We start from the raw sequence: 23,311 nt of genomic DNA, 5'->3' as shown, positions 1-23,311 counted from the left end.
GAAAATGAGAAGCATAATCCTCGCCTCCGTGTCCTTAATAGAATTGAAAATTCTTGTCACGTATGTTCGCAAATTTTGAATTGTCCTGCTCTTACTTGGTTTCCAAGCAACTAGGCACAATTATACCTTGGGTTTAGTGATAAACCGTAGCTTCAAAGCTGACCTCAAATCTCTTCTCTTCCAAAGACACTTTCAGAACTAATACTTTCATTCTCAGGCCCCTCTAGGAAGTTCGCTCATCATTGTAAATTTTGTAATTTTTTCTTGTACATTCCTCCCCCTTGCTTGCTGTGTTGGATATAGTGTTTGAGTACCCTACCTTTTTAGTCTCCTGTTTATCTTTGTAATGTTCTATTGTGTAACACTTTTCTCTTGCAACGTAACTGGTTCTATTGTACAGCGCTCTAACACCTTCGGGTAACGTCCGCGCTTTATAAAAATGCAGTAAATAAATAAGAATATTTTATGTTTTGCCTGAGGAAAATCTATGCTATACATACAATTACGAGCCGTGTCGACTACATTCTCACCCTATCTTATTCGGACTTTAACAATCCAACATGGCGTCCACACTGTCCAAAGAACGGAATAAGTGATCGTCACAGTTTTAGCCTTCACAGAGCACGGACATACGCACGTATGTTTACTGTGTCTACGCTTTAGCAACTCTGCTCCTTATGTAATTGCCGCGTTTTTACGTCCTTAACAATTGCTCAGCGCGGGAATTACGCATGTGGCGCATACCATTACGTTTAGGAGGGTGTAAATATTATTACCTAATAAATTACGCGCTTTAAGTCGAAACCATCAAAAGTTTTTTTTGCTTTTAATAATCAGAGCGTTTCTCTGGCTTCCGGTGTGTATGGGGTGGCGAGAGTTTCTTTGACTGTTGCTAAATCTCCTGAATCTAATCTGTGCCCCCCTGCTTTGCGCTTGCATTGGGCTTACTCTCCCGCTCTGTGGTCCCACTATCTGCCTATTGCGCACAGTGCCTTGGAAAGTATGGCGGCAGAGCAGGCTGGGCAGAAGCGGGCACTGGACCTGGAGGATGAAGTGCTGTCCTTGGAGGACGTGCTGGAAGAGCACGATGCCATGGAGGAAGAGGCGTGCGCAGTGCTGGGTGGCAGCGACCCGGAGCTGTGCTCTTACCCCCAGGTAAGAGAAATTCGAGCCCCCAAGAAACTTCAATGTTTCTCAAATGCTGGTGATGCAGGTAAAGGGCTAGTAAATTGTCATGATGTCTTCTAGAAATGCTGTATTGATGGCTGTATCTCAAGGGCGATACTCAATTGAGTTACACCAAAAATACTGTGAATAGAGACCCCCAAAGTATAACCATAGTACGCTGGACACAGATTACAAAGGAAACTGGACCCCCAGGGATAGTGTGTGAGCAGACACTTACTCTATATTTCTGTCGTAGAGAACACCTAGGCATGTTTTATTTCTACGGGTAACGTCGGAAGAGAGGCTGTTACTATGGCTATCATGGGAACAGAGTCCCCCTGGGTTAACGGATAAGATTTGTTTTTGGGTGGGTTATTTTTTTTGTGTGCAGGCTTTTGAATCGCGCGAACCTAGCCCAGGGCATTAGACCACTTTACAACGGAACAAGTTTGTAGTGCTTTTTTTTTTTAGCTGCACGGCGATTAAGTAATTTGCCCCTAATGCAAGGCTGTTGAGCCAAAATTCGAACCTGGTTCCTTCCTCGCGTCCCAAGGTAGGCAGCTACAGGCTTTACCTGCGCCCATTTGCAGCATGGGCTCCTGGACAGTCTTTAGGGTGTCTGGCGTTAAGATTGCTATGAAGGATAACGGCACGAGCTGCTTTGAATATTCACGATATATTGGACAAATTGTTCTTGAGGTGGTGCTGTAAGCGGTACTCTGTGGACCACTTGTTTTTGAGGTTCTGGTTAGTTGGGAATAAAAGATGTACCAGGACTCTCATGCGGATTAATATGTAGGTTATCGCGGTGGACAAGTTTAGACTTTGTGTTGACACAACTTGTTTCATTTTATTCAATGGTGAACTGGGCAAGATTTTAACATTGTGCTGACCTAGTTGCTATGTGCTTTAGGGTCGATGGAAGCGTGTGTGTATATGCGTATCAACCTGGGGGCCAAGGAGGTGTCGCCTTACTTGGTAAGGCGATTCATTGAGTATTGAGGGTGGTACACTTCGGAGATGCAGGAAAATCTTGCATACTATCGGTGTAATTTGAAAAATACCAACAATGTCCAGCGAGGAAGTTTTCTAGCTTGTTCTTGTCTTCAAAACAATAACATAATTTACATCTATTTTCTTGTTTGGTTCAACCATTTCCCACTTTGTGGGTGTCGTTATAATAGTGCATCGTAAACGGATAGTTGGGCGGCTGCCCTTGCATCAATTAACTTCATATCCCTTATGATGTTCCTACACCAACTTCAGCGGTTTTTTTTTGTTTTTTTTAATCACGCAGTTATTAATGCTGGTATTTGACTAGTCTATCACGCTGTATGTTAGCTAATGCTTTGAGCTCATGGATCTATATGGTGATACATTATAATGTATTGCGAAGTACAGATTTGACTTTTCAATCCCTATTCTATTCAAGCCTTTAGTCTGTTTCTCTAGAAGTTCAGTTTTTGTGTGTTGCCACCAAACCATTCTCCAATTTGTATTTGTAGGGTTATATAAAGCGTCAAGCTTTGTATGCTTGCAGTACTTGCACACCAAAGGGAGGAGAAGCGGCTGGAATTTGTTTGGCTTGCAGTTACAAGTGTCACGAAGGACATGACCTGCTTGAGCTGTATACAAAAAGGTAAGCTCCCTATAATTGGGATAGATTATACTTGTATTGTTGACTAGCTTATCTTTCGTGTTTGAGCAGGAACGACTACACTATCATTTAGATATCTGCTGCCTGACTTGTTCATAAGACTTATTTTTGATTTTTAAATTTGTTTTCCTCCCCAAACAGGAACTTCCGCTGCGACTGTGGGAACACCAAGTTTAAAAATGTGCAGTGCAAGCTATATTCAGTGAGTACTTTGTTGAATTTTGTGCAGTCTCAGCAATCCTCTTGAGGCATTCTCACTACTGTATATAAGAGAATTGAACCAATTAGCTTCTTAGGATTTTCCGCCCCCTGAGACCACTCCTTCAAGTGTGTGGAAGTAAGTTGGTGTCAGAGAATGTCTTTGGCAGATTCTTCCCTTTCCAGCAACTGCCCTCAGCCCCTCTGAATACAGAGGTGGTGGGTAGGACGTGATATCTCACCAGATACCTGCTGCTTGTGAGAACTGCGTGCTGGACTGGCACATAATTGATTCCTAGTTAGCCTCTGTAGGTTCCCACATCTCAGAAACCACCAGAGAGTCCTTTACCCCACCCCTCTCTCATAATCCATTGATGTCATCTGCCCTCCGCAAGTAGCACACCGATATTGGCGAGTCTTCCTGAGCGTTGGTTAGTTTAAAACCTATACTTGACTTTCTTCTTTGAATATTCAGACCCAACCTTGCACTTGTCAGTTTGGCCTCCACTCTTCACCCACAGATCAAGCGGATATAACAGTTAAATTGTACAATTTGCTGGCTAGGTTAAGTATGGTGGACTGGGTTAGAGCATTAGCAACTGAAATTACTTTCCTACTGAAAATTCTCACTTGGGCGTTCACTAACTCCTGTCTTGCAGTTGTTAGTTTCAAGTCGGAAAAGATAATTAGATATGTGTTGGCATCAAACGCTATCCTCCCTAGTGCTGCATCACACTGGCATCTAGACGTTGCAGCTTTAGGAATTGAGTGTTTACCTTAAAATTATGTTTTTGCTATTACTGGATGTAACTATCTGGAAAGTATCTTCAATACCACCTGTTCACTGAGGGCCCATCACTCTGGAGGCGTGCTTGAATTATAATTATTTTATGAAAGCAGGTTAACAACTAAAGTTAAGATAATTTTGTTGGTTAAAATAGTTGTATAGCCTGTGGTACAAGTTGTAGCAGTCTGGTCCTTAGTAAACAACCAGCAGTGGTTGACTATTCCGGTTTGGAAAAAACATTGGTACCCTGTAACAACAATAGATAAAATAGTACCCGGTTTTATTTCTTTGATAAAAGTAGAGTTCAACCTCTCCATCACTGCTACATTGGATAGCTTATTTAAAGGTATTACATTATGATTGCCAAAACTTGTTCTCCATATCTGAGATGGAGCAGGTTCTTCTAAAGTAGGAGCAAAACCATCTTAGGAGAATTATTTTTCCCATGTGTGGTTTGAAATTTAGCAATTTGTGTAATTGTGAATTTGATCATGTTTGTAATACAGTATAACCATCTCTGGTGCAGTAAAAAAAAAAACACTTGTATCGTAGCTTGGAAGCATCCGCCTCAACTGCTGTTATATAGAGACTTTTTGTTTTCTAGGACAAAGACAAAGTAAATATACTCAATAAATATGACCACAACTTCTTTGGTCTGTATTGTATTTGCAAGAGACCCTATCCAGATCCAGAAGATGAGGTAAGATTCTCGTACAGCTCAAGCTAGATTGATTTGTCTGGGACTTTTTCCTAACATAGAGGATAGTGAGTATCTTTCACTTGTTACAGTATTAACACGTTCAAACTGTATCTGATGTGCACTTTATTTGCTTACTTGAATTCTGGAGCTGGATTAGATGAAGTGGAGTGGAGACGCTCTGAGCAGATTAGTGATTTAATTTTGGGGATGTAAAGTACCACCACACTGTCATTTTAAAAGTTGCATATTCAGCGACATTTAGTAGTTCAACTTTTTTTTGTGTGCCCCCCTTTGCATAAATCACAAGATTAGAGCACAAAACTGTCGGAGCTCTGATATTTAATCACGTTTTTACACATTGGTATCTGAATTTCATAGCAACACCTATTTTTCATTAAAGCTTTTCATAAATCCAGTTCAACTGTTGACAAATTAGAATTCACACTGCTCAGTGCAGACCCCATACGGGCTCTAGTTAAATGATATTTGACTCTTCTTTGCTCCTGCAGACTCCAGATGAGATGATCCAGTGCGTGGTTTGTGAAGACTGGTTCCATGAAAGGGTAAATATAATGGTGTCCGACTCATATGTTTGATTTGATGGGTGTAGCACATACAACTAAAGGTTTGTTCTGGTTCCATTTTAAAGCCTCCAACTATCCTAAAAACAATGTTGAATACTACAGATATTCTGACTGCCTGAAAACATACGACTGCTCAACAGGATTGACTTTTTCTTAATGTACTTTTGTGTTCTGTCAATACGCTAAGGCTATGCTTTTTGCTAATTACCTTGTTTTTATATATATTAATATGCATGAGCGTACAAACATAACATGTCTGATACTAACAGTGGTAGTGCCACCCCACTTTTTACCAAATGTGCTAAGCCAATGACTGAGAAAAACCACCTCAAATTTCCCCTGTGGTCTCCAACACACAATCCTCCACCATTTCCAATTGGGAATCAAGCAATGAATCCTCAGTCTGTTACAATAAATGTGTATGCATCATGCATACACATTTTAGGAACCTTACATAAAACAGTTTTTCGGATAATGAGCCTCTTGAGTCTAAGAGCACAATCCCCTTGTTCGTTTTATTTATTTTCAACTTTGGCCGTGTAAAATGCCAACAGTTGCTACATGTTCAGAAAGTATCTCCCATTTTGAATTCAGTGGAAGACTGTATGCCATGCCATGTTCCAGGATTTCAAATACACCTCATTAGTGCAATTTTTCTACTTGTAATAAAGTATAGTCAGCTTGACCGATCATAATGGATATACAAATTTACATCTGCCTCAGTTCCAGTCCTAAAATATTCAAATATGAGATTAGCTGTAGATTAGGCACACCAGCAAATGTTCAAGACCAATCCGTTTTCTACATACCCTCAGCATTCCCCTGACTCATTTAAGAAAAGGAAGACTAAGCAAATTGATTACTGGCAAGGAGGATAAGGGCCAAGAGCCCACGTGGGAGAGTTATCCAGGAGATGTAGAACACAAGGCAGTACTGTGGGAAATTCTGAGCCTTTATCAATCTGTGGTAGAAGGGCTGTAGCACATTACGCTTCTGCCTGGCCAGCGTGAGATACTAGTCCATTATTGCCTTATATGTTGACTTCCTATGCCGATCTGCCAAACTGTTCATTACTTGTGTGTGATCTTGGTTAACTAACCCCTTTTAAAGGGAAAATACAAAGGTAATTGTAGAAAAATCTATAGTTCAGCGTGTCTTCACTCGGTCCTCCTACACAGATGTAGGACATGGGGTGCAAGTGTTAGTACCCTAAGCTCTGGCTTTGTGAGACTGAACTATGCGTTACATTTGTAGAAGGATTTAATTTCTGGGGCCTCAAATAAGCTCAGCACTATACTACAAATGAATCTGTGGCTGAAGGAGGACACTACATTGTCTGCAAATGACGTAAAGTTTAAACATGTACTTTAGAGCAACATCTGTTACCCCGTTTCTATTGTGGCCTCTGCCCAAAACCACTGCTAGTTGTATGGTCTTAACTAAGAACGAAGAGCACTGCTGACAACCTTCACTCTAAATGAGTAAAATTGCCTTAAGCAGACCCTGTTCACCGTCATATTTTGATGTTTGAGAAATCATTATCGTTGACATGTTGTTCCTGAGGCCAAAGCATGACATTCGCCCTAGATAAGAATGACCACATTACTGTGTCAAATGTCTTCTCTCCATTTAGTAAGATCACCACCTTTCCTTTGTATTAGCAACCCTCTCCATAAGTGGCCAGGTGTTTAATATGACCAAAGGTCTGCTTGCCTTTACAAAGCTTGATTTAGCCTGTCCTATTAACTAGCAGCAGGGAATCAAATATTTTGGTATAGACATTAGTGTACGTTTTACTGTGTATGTTAAAGAGGGTGATGCCTCTTAAAGAATCGCCTACTGTTTTAACTTTTCTCTGCTTGTGAATCATCATTTTGTCATCACTAATCATTGGCAGCGCCTGTGTCCCCGAAGGAACTAAATTGGTCTGATATCCTGTGGACCAGTTATAATTGGGAGGCCCTGTAGAATGCTATCTTGTTGTGGTCTTCATATAACACACCTCCTACGTGGACCCTTTTAACCAAATATAATTTGTCATTTTTGGCCCTTAGTCTTTTTGCCAGTAATCACTTCGATTTGTCTCCCTTTTCTTAAACTGTCTGTTTGCTAAACGTACTCCTTTGTTGAGCAGGCTCATGTTCGAAATGTTCATATGTCCTCATGGCACACCTGTAGTGTTTTCTAGCACCTTAAAGGCTGATACCCTTTTCTACTCCTCTTTAAACGTTCTTGTAAAAGGTCTGACTTTGATGTACCTTTGCAAAACGATCATGTGATTCTGCTGTTGCAGCATCCTGCGTCACTTTGTGTTTCAAGTATTTCCTAATGATCAATCTAATTTCTGTCCTACTAGCTGAGGTAGTCGCTTCCCTGGCTCTATTTCTCCCCTCTAGGGACACAATTGGCCATTGTTACAAACGATGAGCTCGGTGTGAGCTGATGGGGATCGACCATATAGTTTTTAACAGTTTTTGCTTCCTAATTACAGAAATGGGATGTGGTCAATCTTGAGTGACTGGTGTACAGTGAAGAAGAATGGATAATCGGTGGTCTCCACATTCCTGCCATTGACTTTATTGTATCTAACCTCTTAAGCTGCTTGTCCTAAGCAATAAATTGGAAATGATTGTGAAACGGGAGCTCTATTTCGCTAGTTTTGTTTCTAAGGTGGAATTATCTATGAATCAATTTAAAAGTAAACTTCCCTACACCTTTCCTTACCAGCTGAAATTTTTTGCAACACTGCCACTTTTTCATTCAGTAATGCTTGTACTCCAGACTTGGGTGAAACGTTAACATTAAGACACGTCCATGTATAGATTTCCTCTTGTGTACTACTTTATGGGCCCTGTCATTATGAACCTTCTCGTCCTTTCAAGTGCACTGTCTATGTGGACTTGAGCTATAAGCACGCCATAACATCAGGTCTACTGCCTCCTTCATATTCCTCCCCCTGATTTTTGGCTGTTCTGGTGTTATTTTACAATTTTTCCTTAAATTAAGTTTTTGTTGGTTCCTGCTGTCATGACCCTCTTGTCTATCAAGGTCTGTGCTGTCACCAGGCCCTGGATTTGTTTCTTTGTTCTCTATGGCTTCAACCCTAAAATGACCTTTTCAAAAAGAGTGTCCTCTGGTTCAGGCTTTAGTTGTGCCATTCCTTGGCAGGCCTTGACAATCTCCGGTTTTGGGAGTTTCGTCCTTTGACATTGTTGAATCAACGTGCCTTTCATTCGGCAACGTCTAATCCAGGAAATTTGAGTCCCCTCTCGGCTCACTTTTGTTGTTTGCAGATCTCTACCTCGATCCACTGCAAGCTATTTCAGCTCCTAGTGGTCTTGGCAGCTCCTATTGACTGCATATTGTGCAGATCTTTGCCTCAAAGGCATTTTAAGTTGTCCAAAAGCCCTATGCACACCTGGTACACCCTTCTCCCTTAGTATTATACCAGAGTATGAGCCTCCATGGGAAGATGCATCCTTCGAATATCCCAAGCACTTTGCTCGTCCATTGGAGATTGCTATTGAGGCCTTTAATGGAGCATCAGACTATGGCAACAAATTTGGAGAGCCTGTCCTGGCAGGTAATGCCTAGTATAGCGGTGGATGGTGTTGTGATTGGTGAAAATTTAGGATTGTGTGCCAGATCCTCCGCTAACAAACTATCTTTATCATAGCTTACGTGAGTGCTTGAGATTTCAGGTAGTCGCAGAGGAACCAATATGATCTACGTTCAAAATTCTCTGGGAAGCCAAAATTCAAAAGTTGAACTGCCTGCCCAGTGAATCAACTAGATCACCCTAACTCTAGAACATAATTTAGAGACTTTAACTGTTGTCACAGCAGACAATCTTAATTCATCTTACTAAATGTACCAGTGCATATATACCCTTCGATTACTGTTCCAACCGACATAATGTGGCCCATTTGTCAGTCTAATCACTTGATACCACAGATTCTCGTGCATAACATCCAATATTACCTGTGGCGTTCTGCAACAATTCTTGTGCCAATACTCTGAAATGTCATTACCCTACTGGCTCGCATGAGCCAAAGCCAGAATGTAAGTTATCACCCATCTGTATATGGAATCCAATTTTAAGGAATGTTCTAGAGACTAATGTTATCTTCCCCTGTGTCCTAGTATTGTTCCTTGTCAGACCTCACTTTAAAAAAAAATATTTTTAGGGGGCGTGGATCTATGGGGAAGGGAAGCTGGGGTGGATGCAGGAAGGTGTCATTGAAAGGCTTGTGTGGGTGTTGCCTTATTATACATTCTGTATTTAAGTTGCTCAACTCATCATGCCGTACTGGATTATGTACTTGTTGTGCGACAAGCAAGATGAGCCTTAACTGCTAATATCTTTGCTATACAAAAACACAATCTGATTTGAATCTAAAATTCTGGTACTCTGACCCTTGGACCATGGATCTAGTTACAAGATGCCTGAATGGCCTAACTGGGTTTGAAACTATTGAACTGAACCATCTGCAAGGTTTCCATTAATTTCGTTTTATGGTTCGGCTGTCTGGATCGCTGCTGTGAAATCTGAAGCTCTAATCCCAAATTCGGCACTCTACCACATAGATCGATAATCCTGATGCTTCTGTTTTCAATGCTGGATTGGAACCACTACCATCAATGAATATTCCTGCACGGTATCCTTCCTTCACCACAAAAATAAACATGCTGGCAAAATGAGTGGATACTGATGCAGCATTACTATCCCCTTAACCTTCCCAAAAAGTGAGATTTGCCATGTTTTTAACAGGGAATGCTTCCATTTTCATTTCACAGACTTTTACATGGCTTACAAATGAATACAATCCTAGCTGGTCAGTCTTTTTCACTGTCCTGTCGTTCTTTAAATAGTCACACACTAATTTTAGCCCCATCTCATTTGCCTAGGCAATTAAGCTGCTACTGGTTGCTTTTAAATTCTCTTGAATCTAAAACGAGCATAGGCTCTGTTATGTCACCATTTTGATTGGCCAAAACATGTCAAGATGTTCAAGATGTTGGTGTGTTGATAAAAGAATATTACTGTCCTGCTCATTATTCATTCCCATTTATTCTGTCGTGAATTCACAGCTTCAGTTAAGAAAACAGTTACCTGAATACATGAAGATTCCCCTCCCCCAACATACTGATATAGGGTAGCTAAGATTCCCCCAGCTGCTTCCATTTCTCATGGTTTGAGGACAAAAAGGCAATTTGTGATTAAAGATGGCACTTCTGAAGTGTGGCTCGCATGAGTTTTTAACCACCTTGTGAAGGTGGCCACATGACTCTGGTTCTTGGTATAATGAAGATTAACTATAGATTGTTGTGTACATGTGCTGTGCATAAAGTGATGGTGTAAATGTTTTGACAGCACCTAGGTGCATCACCAGAGGAGAATATGGAATTCCAGGAGATGGTCTGCCCGGCCTGCATGAAGCTTTGTCCTTTTCTTTGGGCTTACGCTGCTCATCTGTCAGGTAAACACAATGGTGCTTATAAGTTAGCCAAGATTAGTTTTTGAGGTGGACCTTTTGCAGGCATGACCTACCAAAAATGTCTTTAGGGATATGCTTCGGTGTGCTGTTCATTGATCTATTTAGATGCTGGTGGTGGTCATTTTTTCAAGTTTGGAGTGAGCTGTGTCCCAGAAAGCAAATATGGCTTCTTTCCCGTCCTAAACTTAATTTCTGGGAAAATTAAGACATTTGGAAGAAGTCTTTAAACGACCGTTCTGCACACATTCTAAAAGTAGCACAGGGACCCCTTTGAGTTATCTTTATATGATCAAAAGCTACAACACTATGTGAATGCCAGTAACCGTTCACATATCCCTAGTTTTTGGCATCAGACTTTAGCTGTTATCAAGCTATTGCTGTGGTTGATGCTTGCCCACCTGAGTATGGAACGGTCAACATTTATTACAGGCAATCCCATCTGGCCCACATTTTTGCATTTATTTAAAGCCCCCCAGCAACCTGCTGCAGGTTTTGTAATCCTCTTGTGTACTAAATTATCAGCTGCTAAGGATGAAGTGGCATCCCTGAAAGTATTACTCCTGCCATGGTTACATTCTTTTCTCTTCTCATATCCCTGTTCAATGCTCTAATTTGCATCACATGACTTGGTATACAAGTGAATATTCGTAGACACAACCCCTGAGCATGGCAACATAAAAAAGAAAATAAATGGCTACCTTCTTAAACTAAGCTTATGTTGTCCAAAGTGCAACTTGTTCCCCATAGTTCGGTAGACTGGACCACAGAAATGAATGAGTAGATCACAAAACATAGAACAAGTAAAATGCAGCTGCATAACTTTTTGCAGGCTAAAAGGAAAGGCTCCATCTAGCTGTGGTTGAATGCCACCCGAATACCATTTAGATCTAAATACAATTAAGGAACCTCTTCCTCGTGTACTAGAGCCTTGTTGCAACAGCTGCTCAGGGGCCTCCTTGGAGAATACACATTTAATTTCAGACTCTTCTTATAAACATACTCACATGCTCGCTCCTCCCAGGTACAGCAGGTGGAGCTGGGCATTTCTTTTTAAATGTACAAAAAAATCACAAACATCTGGTTGCCATTCAAATCGGGGCTAGATCTGTCACAATCTTTGATCTTTCTAGGTTTTTGATTTTTCGAACTACGTGATCATTTTAGCCATATGCAAACGTGAGTAACCACGTTCAAGCCGTAACCCTTTTTTTTTTTTGTATAAAGGCATAATGAGTTTATTAAAACAAAACTGGCAACCTGCTTGCGCCATTGCAGTGTTACTTTGTTGTACAAATAATGAAACAAAGTTGTATAGAGCTTGCTCCTGCACTTTCGAAATATAGGCACTGCCCAACTCAACTGGTACATATGTTAAGAATGAACATGTGAAGCACATCTCTTTGCTTCTGAACCCAAATCTTTACTCAGTATCCCTGCCTCAAGCTTCAATTCACAAAAGGGGCTAGGGCTCGGTCCATTGTTTGAGGTTTTAGAACGGTCTTCCCAATCTTATGCAATCAATCACCCATGCTTTCCAGAGCTCTGAAAACGCAAGTGCTTGCCAAGAAACGCCTTGGGTAGTGTGCAGAATTTAAATACTGTTTTACAAGTATGCATGCGTACTGAAATCCATTGAGTTATACTGCCGCACTGGAGTTCTTCATGATGCAGTCATGTGTGAAAGTCCGGTGCTGCAGGCTGGCATCTCGTGGGATCAAAGTAAAATGTTTAAAAACCCAAGAAACGTATGCATTTGGAGATTTTCCAGTAATGCTCATTATGAGGCACATTGGTTAGGTTGATTGAATGGTTTTGAAAGGCAAGTTCATGGGACTTCTGCCCAGGAGCTTATCAAAGCTACCAACTGGTTTGGGCACTTCTTTTAGAGAAGATGTGATTCAGCAATTAAGTTGGTAGCTTTTCTGATCTATAGGCTTATCCTGGGTTATTTAGAGATTTGTTTGGGAGATTCTGGGGAGGTAAATGGTGTGTGTTGGATGGCTCAATTTTCATTTGAAGGAGGTGATTGTATAGAAAAACTGTAGTAGTAAAAACGCATTGTACAGAAGATAGGGTATGGACTTAATACTACATTTGTTTAAGTAATCTTGGTTGGTTAAAACTATGGTTACAAGAACGTGCTGCGGGCCCAATATGACAAACCTACGAGTGTGTTGTGTTTTTAAAAAAAAAAAAAAAAAATGTAGATTTCTTTTTTAGACTTGTACATGAAGAATTGATAAACAGAAAATGTCTGTCAGAAGTTTGAAAAATCATTTTGGCATACTGTATGCTATTGATTGCATTTTCTAGTTCCAACCGTGACCAAGGTAACTCCTCTGGATGACAGCAGTGGAGATCTCAAGGTTGAAGTGACTGAGGAGTGTAAAACGGAAAGCACTGTAATTGAAAATGGAGCAGGTTTGACCAGCGACGTTTCCAAGATCAGTCACAAAGGGATCATGTCAAAAGAAGATACCGTAAAGGAAGAGTCGGCACCATGTAATGGACCATCTACATCAAAGGTACATTTGTAAAAACAAATGTACACTAAATGACTGGTAAAATTTCGAATAAGATTGGCTATGTATAAGATTACTTAAACGCCTGCGCCTGTCCTCTAATTTTGTGTATGCACATCAGCGGCAGAATGTTCAGTGGTAGACTTCAGTATCGCAAAGCTATCTGGTTGGTTGAGGATTTTTGATGGCTCTCTTATTGTTGGTGTCTAATGAATAAGTTCTCAAAGCATGTGATAACCTCGTACATTGTTACTCATGATACTGCTCTTCTGGTATCATATTATAGTTATTGTACCTTTAAATATCAATCTCGTGGCCTCCAGCAACTGCATTGGCACCACCACCGGAGTCAAGTAACCTCAACTGGGACATCAATTATGTCCATTGATTCTTTCAGGAACTGCTTGCTCGCTTTAGCAATCGTCTTGTAGGTGCAGTGGATTCAGTCTTAAGACTTTAGATGTGCCGGTTAGCTTTGTTCAACAACATTTTAGGATCTGGTTGATCATGCTAGTCCCACAAGTAATCTGGGTATTCTGCTCCATGACACCAAGAACTAGGACCTCTTCTGCCCTTTGGTCCTTTAACCCAGTCTCATATGGTTTTTGTGCTGACTGTAATTGTCTTTCTGTGCCATGCGATTTAATCAAGTAGCAAGCTCTGACTCCCTAGCGTGGAAGTTTACTCCGCTTTGATATCTGGCCATATAGTTTTAGGCTGTGCATCAGCATTGGAGTCTTGGGTGCATTGGCACCTGGCATTCTATTTCCACTTGTCTGCTGTTAACCTTTCATGCTGAATTTTTGCATTTATATTGAAAATGGCCCTTTGCCACAAACTTTCCAGGATGACCAAGAGGTACTTTTCCCAACTCTAATTTCTTTATAATACCCATAATTATCTATATAGATGGCCAAGTTCTATATTTACATTTTGAGGATTGAGTTCATATGACGTGTCTACAGTGGATCAGAGAATCCAGAATGTCTCTGGAATTTGTATTTATTTTAGGAATTATTTCAATGTTCCTGCATAAGTTAAGAACCAGAACCAAGCTCATAACAAGCATTGCATAAGGTCTTTTACTCTAAGTTGGTAGTAGAATTTTAGAAAATATGCAATATTCTTAAACTGTGGAAATCTGCCACAACTAGATCTCATTGAGCTGAATAGGTTCACCTCAATTAAATGCAAGACCAGACAACCTTAACCTATTGAAAAATTAGTGCTGTTTGGGGACTCCAGTTGCTGTACTAATCAGGTCAAACCAGAAGTAACGAACATGTTGAGTTGGGGACTTAAATGAGTTACGTCATAAATAAGAGTGGAGGTCACCAAGTAGGCTAATTGGTATGATGCAAGCACAAGAGCTATTGTTCTAGGTACCTATAAATGGACATCCTGTGGTCTGCGATAATGTTAAATTTATCTTGGAGATGAATGAGGATTTCCATATGGGGAACCACCGCTCTAAGAGTAGGGTGATTCATAGCGATCAATATTCCCTCCCCACTCTGCATTTAGAAACTATAGAAATAGGAGAAAACCAACTCGTAGACCATCAGTAACAGACGTATATATGCTGGATTGCGATCGGGAAACCACCTTTGTCAAAATCCGAGCCAATTTTTGCAAGGCCACTAACCGGATGTCACATGTAGACACCATTGTGTACAGGAAAAACAGTTGCATTTAGTTAGTATACATTTTTAGGCCCAGTATATGGGTCTTCGAGTCCAAATTTTTAAATTTCCACTTTCTCCACTTTTGCCAAATCTGTCCTCTGGAGAAGTGTCTGATCATCTTTACTCTTCACCCAAAGGTGAATATTCAGGTTAATATTTCACCTATGCAAATGCCCCTTGACCACTATCAATCGGTGTTTGAGTGTGACTACTCACCTGCGAGAGTCTCGAAGGGGTGGAGGCTGCAGGTCCTGCTGGGTGCTGAGGTTCAAAGAGCCAGGTCTTGAGATCCTTCCTGAATTGGGTCAGCGACTGGGATAGCCTGAGGTGGAGAGCCAGGGTGTTCCAGGTTTTGGTGGCAAGGTAAGAAAAGGATCTTCCTCCGGTCCCAGTCTTGCAGACGCCAGGGGTGGTGGCTAGGGCTAGTTCGGCAGAGCGGAGGTGTCTGTTGAATGTCTGCTATACTTTCCTGGAGCCACGACCTAACACTCCTGATGGACCATGGCATTGTTGAGCGCAGCACCCTACTCCTGTGGGATGCTGTTTTTCTCTAAGGCCATTTAGCCATTCTGCTTCGGGCTTTCTCATGTGGTCTCTGGGTTTCTCTCCCTTTATCTGTCTCTTCTCTTCCCTGTTCTTGTCTTAGCTCCTCTCTCTGCCCGATGCATGTTTCCCACTCGCTGACAATCCATCCACCCATTTGGCATCCTACCCTTCCCCCTTTATAATGATCACTTCCCTCTGACCTGGAAGTGACTTCACTTGCGCTTCCGTGTTGTGTCCCTCCTTCGGCTTGAAACAGCGGAGTGGCATTCTCCCATAATGTTTATAGACAGGAAGTCTTCATTTACCTAGATTTGCTCCTTTCCAACCCATTTCTGAAAATGTTAAGTCAAGATTACCTAGCAATAACTTGAATAGTAATTCTGAAAATCAGTGGAGTTAGAAGTACCCAAACTGCAACCACAGAGATTCCTTTCTTGACCAGTCCTCCAAGCAGAGATTTTTACTTTTAATTGAGCCATATGGATACCCCTATAAATTTAGAGATGCTCTTCGAGTGTTCTCCAGGAAGTTGATGTTGGGCAACCATGAGTTCTCTGCATTCTGGTCAACCTAGTATCCTTCAAATACTCATTTCTCTTTAGTCCAGTACATACCTGCCCAGGCAGATTGACTTTGCTGGATTGCTAACCAGGTCAGTGTGTTGCCCAGATTGGACTAATACACTTCTCTTTATTAGTTCTACCTGTATTGCATATCAAAGCCAAATATGTTTTTTTGCTTAATTTGATAATTTCTTGGAGGGAAATTATGGTTGACATATAATATTTGGGGAAATATTTGCTTTTTAGTTTAGTGAATCAAGGCAGTAGATCTTTGTGTGTAGGTAAATATCACATCTAACATTGTGCAAATGCCTAGATATTCGTCTACAATCAGTTAACAAAATGATTCAAATGGAGATATTTCCTTTCTGTACAGACCACGTCCAATGGGGATGTCTGTCCCATAGTGAAGATGGAACATGAAGGGAGCACCTGCAAACTTAAAAATCTAAATGCCAATCAAGTCTTGAAGGGAGAGACTGCCACGTACTGGCCATTGAACTGGCGTAACAAGCTTTGTGCTTGCAAGCACTGTCAGGTAAATGTTAATACTATTTGTACACTGGAAACAAAGTGAGCGTCTAGCTGTGATGAAGGCAAGAGATTAATGTGTTTTTATTTTTTTTCTCTTTTGTTTTTCTTGCTAGCTAAGCCCAAGTAGACTTCCTCCCTCTTGAAAGCCTGTGTCTCCAACACAAGTTTCCTTTTTAGTTGACCATCTTAATGATGCCTCTTTGAAAAAACAAAAATGGCGAAACTGTTGCAGCTTTTGTAATTTTATGCTGAAGAAAGTTATTTGACACTTTAATCCCCTGCGATGGGAGTGAAAAATAAAATTGACCATGAGGATTGATGGTTTTTAAAGTCACTTTGAAGATCTTACCAGCGCTTCATTTCCTTGCTATCTAGTAAAGTAATTCATGCATTGCACATAAATTATACTTGTTTGTATGGAATATTTCTAAACTATGATCTTTGTGCCATATGCAAAAGGAACAAATGATGGAAGCAATGCTGAACAATGCAAACCTTCACCCCAGTCACAAATGGCACATCTGTAAACACTGATGGTGTCCTAGTTAATTGTTTAGTAGTATTTTAGGTGGTACTTCACTCAAACTGGGTATTGGTGTACTTTTCAGTGACGAAACAGAATTAGGCTTCTTTTGAATGTAACCTGATTAAAACTGTCAAGATGTAGCAATACATCACATTTCTGCTTTTAATTCTTGCATAATCTGAGTAGGGATGATGGGAGAGCTCATTAAGGAGACAGAAATTGAGATGTAAAAGGGGTGAGAGTAGGAAGGAATTTGGGAAGTTAGAGGTGTAGGACTTGAATAGGTATTTTTACATCTTCGTTGCTGATTTGAAGAATATCTCCCTTCAGTCTTCTGATAAAAATGTATACAGGGCTGGTGCTGCTCTCAAAGGATTGTGTTAAATGTATTTCAGTTAGAAATGTATTGTCTGCTGGGGTTTTTACTTGTCCCCCCTGAAATTGACAAGGATGGGCGATAATTGGGTTATTTTTGTAGAGCTTTGGAGACTATGAACACCATATTGAATTCGATGTTTGCTTTTGACTGGTGCCAGGAAGATCAAGAGGCAATCTTTTTTTAGTGTCATTAAAATTTGAGTTTTGCCTGCATATTGATGACTGGTAACACTGGGATTCATGAGTGCAGACGAGGTTTTTAGTAGTGGTGGGAATTAAGTGACTGTTTGAAATGTGCTGAGACATTTTGAAAGTCCAGTCATATGGTGTAGGATGGACTAACTTTATTCCGCTTTGTTTGGTGCTTTATTGGGTTAGACGAAGATCTTGGAGTGTTTTTAGAATCCCTTTTTTAAACTTAGCTGATCACTCTGAGCTCCAAACTAAGCGTAAATTTTATATATTTTTTTTTTGGTTAGCCTGTCCAGTGTGGGCTAAGTTGTTCAGATTCTCTTTGGCTTATGGAAAGGAATGTATTGGTTGTAGATAGAATGAATTTGTCAAATGCAGTGTTAACTTATTGTTTCTAATTAGGAACTCCTGGATGTTAAGTGCCTGAGGTAATGCAGTTTTCAGAACTTGGTGAAATGCTCCATATAAAGTAATGTTGCTGTCTTGCAGAGAAACATTGATCTGATGAACCTAGAATCTCAAATTAACTTTATTTAGATGAGTGATGACGAGTGCTACTATTAATCCCTCTGATGTAAAACAGATGAGCTAAGATGTTGTTGTGGCTAATCCTTTTTAGGTCTCGGCTGGCGTAGGCTGCGCTGACATGCGCCGTCTCGCTGGCGAGATTTAGTGTTAGCAGGGTATTTTCAGTAAGGGGCTTTAAGCCACGCCCCTCTGTTCCATTGGCTGTCGTCACAGTTTATGCTAAACGGTGGACAGCCATTGGAACAGAGGTGTCTGACGTTTTTGCTTTGCTTTTCGAGCCGTCCCATTTGGACAAACTCGTTTTGCTTTACTTTTGCCGTAAAAGCTTGTTCCGATGTTGATGGCCACCATTTTGCGCCCTGCTTCCAGCACACACAGTAGGCGGCGGAGGGAAGGAGCAGACATTGTGCTTCCTCGCTGGGCACCAAGGAACGACCTGTTCAGCTGCGGTGGCACCAGTGTGAGCCCGTGTTCTAGGGCACGGAATGAAAAGGTCCGATCGGAACTTATTCCCGGAGCTGGCCTTTAATGCTTTACTTTTCCAAGTTATATGTATTTATAAAGCGCCCTGCCTCCAGCACACACGGAAGGCGGCGGAGGGGAGGAGCAGACATGGTGCTTCCTCGCTGGACACCGAGGAGCAACCCGTTCAGCTGCGGCGGCGCCAGTGTGAGCCCGTTTTCTAGGGCACGGAATGAGAAGCTCCGATAGGTTCTCATTCCAAGAGCTGGCCTTTTAACGCTTTACTTTTCAAATATATATTTATAAAGTGTGGCACGCCAAGCTTTGTATTCATGGCGGCCGCACACTTATCTCCCTATTCGGCGTTATTACAAGGATTTTTCCTGGCTCAGCGCGGCCCCCGCCGTTTCACAGAAGCTGGGTCTCCTCCCGCTGCTCTTGCGGGTGTGAGACCTCCCCTGGTATTGCCTTTCACACCCTCTCCTCAGTCTCCACCTAAATGCTGCTTCCCCCTGCTTGCTTAGTTTGTAACCACAAAAATGCTAACTATTACAAACATGTAACTCCATGGGGGGGTCCTTACACCGAGCCCACACGTCAGCCAGCGGTTCGTGTTTCACCAATTCACCTCAAGGTGGGTCCCTTTTGCAGTGTGGGGGCTAACTCGCTCAATTTACTTATTTATTGAAGGACGTTTGTAAAGCGCTTACATGCCACCAAGCGGTGACTTCTGAGCGCTGTGAGGATTGGAAGCAAAGAGAAGAAAGGACGGAAAAGGCGGGGGGTTTAGATGATATTAGTAGATGGAAGGGAAGTTTAAACAGTTCGTTATGCTGAGTGGAAACCAGGAAAGAGTGAAACCCTTTGCACAGATTGCCTTGCAGATGGTGGGTGCAATACCCAGCAAGCGGGACCATTTACAGGTCTCTCCTGGACTGGCGGCGGTTTGTAGACTTCCTACGTCCCTCGATACAAGTTGCCGTGTTTCACTCGCTCTGGTAGCTCTGGGTGAAGTAACGCACTCCGCACTTAAAGTGTTTTAGTGCCTGGAACTTTCGGGTGTGAAATCTTCAGGCCCGATAATCCATCCAAGAGACACGGCGCCCACTCAGAGGCGCCGGGGCTGAAGCTTTGAACTCTGCTACCCACTATGTGCTACAGTCGGGCGTGCGACCAGTGAATGCCCCCACCACAGGCCCAAGAGGGGACCATCATCCCTGCACCCCACTGGACACCCCCCACACCATCACCAGCGGACCGTAGACAATGTCAGCCTTTTGATTTCCACCAACATGGTGAAAATCTGCTCGGAAAATCAGACAGTAATTCTAGGTACAAGCAGTTTCTCATTTCAGGAATGCCCCCACCCCCGTACACCCATGCCCCCGTCCTGTATCGCCTCTGCACATTGAGCCCCGGTACCTCAGTGAAGGTGGAGGATGCTCCGGGCCCACAGCCTGGGTTGGGATTGTGCAGTGCTTGTTGGTTTCCCAATAATCTTGCAGCTGACCTTTGGGGCTTTGCTAATGAGTGGTGGTTAGAGATTGACGTGACACTGGAGACCATGGTACGGCCAGCTGATGGATGAAAGGAAGCCGCAGAGCATATAGACTCAGCAGGCGAGAGGGGGTGGCGACCAACGTGCCATTCCAGGTGTGTGTGTGTGTGTGTGTGTGTGTGTGTGTGTGTGTAGGAGGGGAGTCATGCGAGTGCTTGTGTACGTGTCTGCCTGTGTTTTTATGAACTGTGAAAGTGTGCGCGTCCATATGTGTTCGTCTCCATGCTTGCATGTGCCAATGTGTTTATAAACCTGTGTGGATGCCAGCGTTCATATATATGCATGTTTCTGTGTGTGTGTATAAGCACATGCTTGTGTTTGTATGTTTCCGTGTGCCTCCGCGTGTGTAAGCGTTTGTCTGTTTCCTGGTGTTTCTCTGCATTTGATTCCACCCACTACCCCACCGAGCGGTTATCTTTCAGAGTTGTTAGCTGATCAGCAGTGCTGGCTACAGTTTCCGACTCTCATGAGTAAAAAATCACTGAGAAATGCGCATTCACACAATCGGAGAAAAAAAATCACATGACGTCAAATTATCAAGAAACCTCCATATAAAAATCTCACGGGCCAGAGATGCACACAATCAGAAAAAATATCTTCTGAACAGAGAAACAAAGGCAAAACAATGAAATAATAAGAGATGGTCAAGAGAAACAGGCCCAAACAGAAAGAATCCAATGTAAAATCAGAGAAACAGTCACATAGGAATCCAATAGAAAAGCACCGAAAGTCACATAAAAGCACGCAGACCAGCTTACAAACACTTTCTAAATCTGGCACAATTCGGATACATCATATTTAACCCAGTCACTTCCGCCAACATGCCCCCGAAAGTGGGTCATCCAAGGCCTACGTTTACAACTGCGGACAGCTAGGCTGCTGCAGCAGGCGCAGTAACCCACTGAGCTATTTCACCTCCCATGGAGTTATGGCAGACCAAGCACTGAGTGTACACTAGTGTAAATGCAATAGGTTTCGCATTTAAACAGTTATTTAGCAATTGCCGTATTAAATTACAATGCGTTTGATTTGTTTTACAAAAGAAAAAAACAATGTCATTTACAATGTCAATAGCTCAAAATAATGTCAATGCGAGACCTATTGCATTGTAAATGCTTGGAATTAGTAAATCTTCAAGCCGAACAAATCCATCCTAGACAGAACGAGTTTTACTACAATTTGATCCAAACACCCCGCCGGCCAAATCCCCTCCGCCAATAATATGTCGGCTGTGCAAATCCTCCTCTTCACACAAGCTGGAAAGCCACTCTGTAGGGTTAAGCTCCAGTTGACTTGTGCCATATCAGCTCCTCACTAGGGGGCCGTAAGGGAGTTGACCTTTTTAATTAAGAGCAAGCCATTTGCTTTGCTAATTTTATTGTATAGCAAAGCAAATGGCTTTGACTTAATAAAAGGCGAGACCTATTGCATTTTTAATGCTCGTTTAGAAAGCAATGGGTGATATGGCCAGTAATGAAACCTAAGTTGATGGTTTGCTGCTAGGTTTTGTAGTTTCTGAGTTTCCGTATTTTTGTTCAGTTTATAGGAGTGGTTAATGGCATCATACATGGCAGCCTAGGCATAACAATGGCTATTTTGCCCCTATATTGGCAACCTCAATGAGTGAGTAGCCATGGAATATGGAACTCGCACAGAGGTCTAGATAGATGCACTGTCCTTCTGCCTATTAGTGTACGGGAGGAGCATCAAGATGCAAGGAACTGTCTCAGCAGGTTATGGCTCATTGCAGTCATTTTTTGAAACCTGCACGTCGCAGGTTTAAATCTCGGCAAGGAAGATTCTGCTCTCCATCCTTCAGAGGATAGTAAATTGAATACTATTAAGTTGAACAATACAGTCTATTTTATTATATTGCTTTGAAATTACACTAGTGCAGTGAAATATTAAGCACTACAGAAATGAACATGTTAGTATTACGAGAGACTCTACAAGAATGGAGTCGCAGTACTTGGACAAAGAATTGTGCTGCGAGATGTGGGAGTTTTTCTGTTGCAGTGTCACACACACACACACACACACACACACACACACACACACATGCTTTGCCTGGCTTTTGATGCAACTTTGAAGTGTACTGGGACCCTGCTGTCCAGGTTCCCTGTACCAGTATTCTTTTGCTAAAACAGTTTGCAACTTCAGGCCCCCTGTAAGTCCCTAGTAAATGGTACCCTTGGTACCTAGGGCATTGAGACAGAAGAGGGCCCCTTAGGGACCCCTCATAAAGGCTATGCTAACTGCCACTGCAGCCTGCATGCCTTGGTGCAGACAAACGGCAGTCGACATAGCACACTGCCTGTGTGCCAGGTCAAAGCAGCACTACCTAAGGTATGGGCAAGTCACCAACCTATAATATACAGTATCCCTCTAGACCTATATTATTTTGACGTGGGCTCACATGAAAAAAACACAACTACCTATTGGATGTATTTTATCTTTTTTTAAAATTATTTTCAATACTTTTGTTCATTTTACGTACAAAAATTCATTACTTATTTTTCAAAGAACGTACAAACATTTGTTCCTATTTTTATATATACAAATTTACACCAAAATTCATAGCAGGCTTTGTATATTTTTTTGATTTTCTGAGAAACAGTTAATACAAGATAGAAATAAATACCCTATTACAACCACATACAATTTTTAACATTGCTTCAAACGGAAAAGAAGGAAAGTCCCCACACCATTCACACCTCTGCATACTCCTCATTCATGTCACTCTCATACATAACACATACCCTACCCACCCCAGAACCTATCCGCATGCACAGGAGAACCCAGACAGGGGTGAGATGCTCAACCCTCTGTACTGTGCTGAACGCTGGGGTGTGTCTAATACTCTGGTCGATGCGCGTTTCGATGGCTTAATGTCCTTTGGTTGCCATCTTTTTCAAGACCTGTTACTACTTGGTTAGGTAACGGGCATGGAAGGGGAAAGATACGTTTTTCTGCAAAGAAAATATGAAAAATTCGTATTATAAGTTTTGCATAGGTACTAGCGTTGTGTTTACAACCCACCGGAGAATTTTTAAATTGTCTCCAAAAGACTTTTATTAAAACATCAAGAATATACATGCTACCAAGGATACAAATGTGCCACTGGAAGAGTGCCCTAATAGTGTGGGAAAAGGCCCTTCCCGTGAGGAAATATTTAAGAAAAAAATTAATGACAAGGAATCACTAAGAAAGAAAGAATTGTTAAAGG

General features: G+C 41.7%; 1 protein-coding gene across 1 annotated transcript in view; it reads left to right on the top strand.

The window, feature by feature from the left end:
* The first annotated feature begins 605 nt into the window (after window positions 1-605).
* The window catches only part of UBR7 (ubiquitin protein ligase E3 component n-recognin 7), an 80,240-nt gene continuing 57,534 nt past the window's right edge, over window positions 606-23,311 (top strand). Inside the window, exons 1-8 of the mRNA XM_085626485.1 lie at window positions 606-1,155; window positions 2,673-2,806; window positions 2,966-3,026; window positions 4,414-4,509; window positions 5,019-5,072; window positions 10,468-10,573; window positions 12,905-13,116; window positions 16,284-16,445. Coding sequence (XP_085482611.1) covers window positions 1,003-1,155; window positions 2,673-2,806; window positions 2,966-3,026; window positions 4,414-4,509; window positions 5,019-5,072; window positions 10,468-10,573; window positions 12,905-13,116; window positions 16,284-16,445 — 978 coding nt within the window. The 5' untranslated portion in view covers window positions 606-1,002. The remainder of the gene's footprint in view (window positions 1,156-2,672; window positions 2,807-2,965; window positions 3,027-4,413; window positions 4,510-5,018; window positions 5,073-10,467; window positions 10,574-12,904; window positions 13,117-16,283; window positions 16,446-23,311) is intronic.

The sequence above is a fragment of the Triturus cristatus genome, chromosome 9 (genome assembly GCF_964204655.1).
Source record: "Triturus cristatus chromosome 9, aTriCri1.1, whole genome shotgun sequence".
Taxonomy (NCBI): domain Eukaryota; kingdom Metazoa; phylum Chordata; class Amphibia; order Caudata; family Salamandridae; genus Triturus; species Triturus cristatus.
This window is presented reverse-complemented; position numbering and strand designations above follow the sequence as displayed.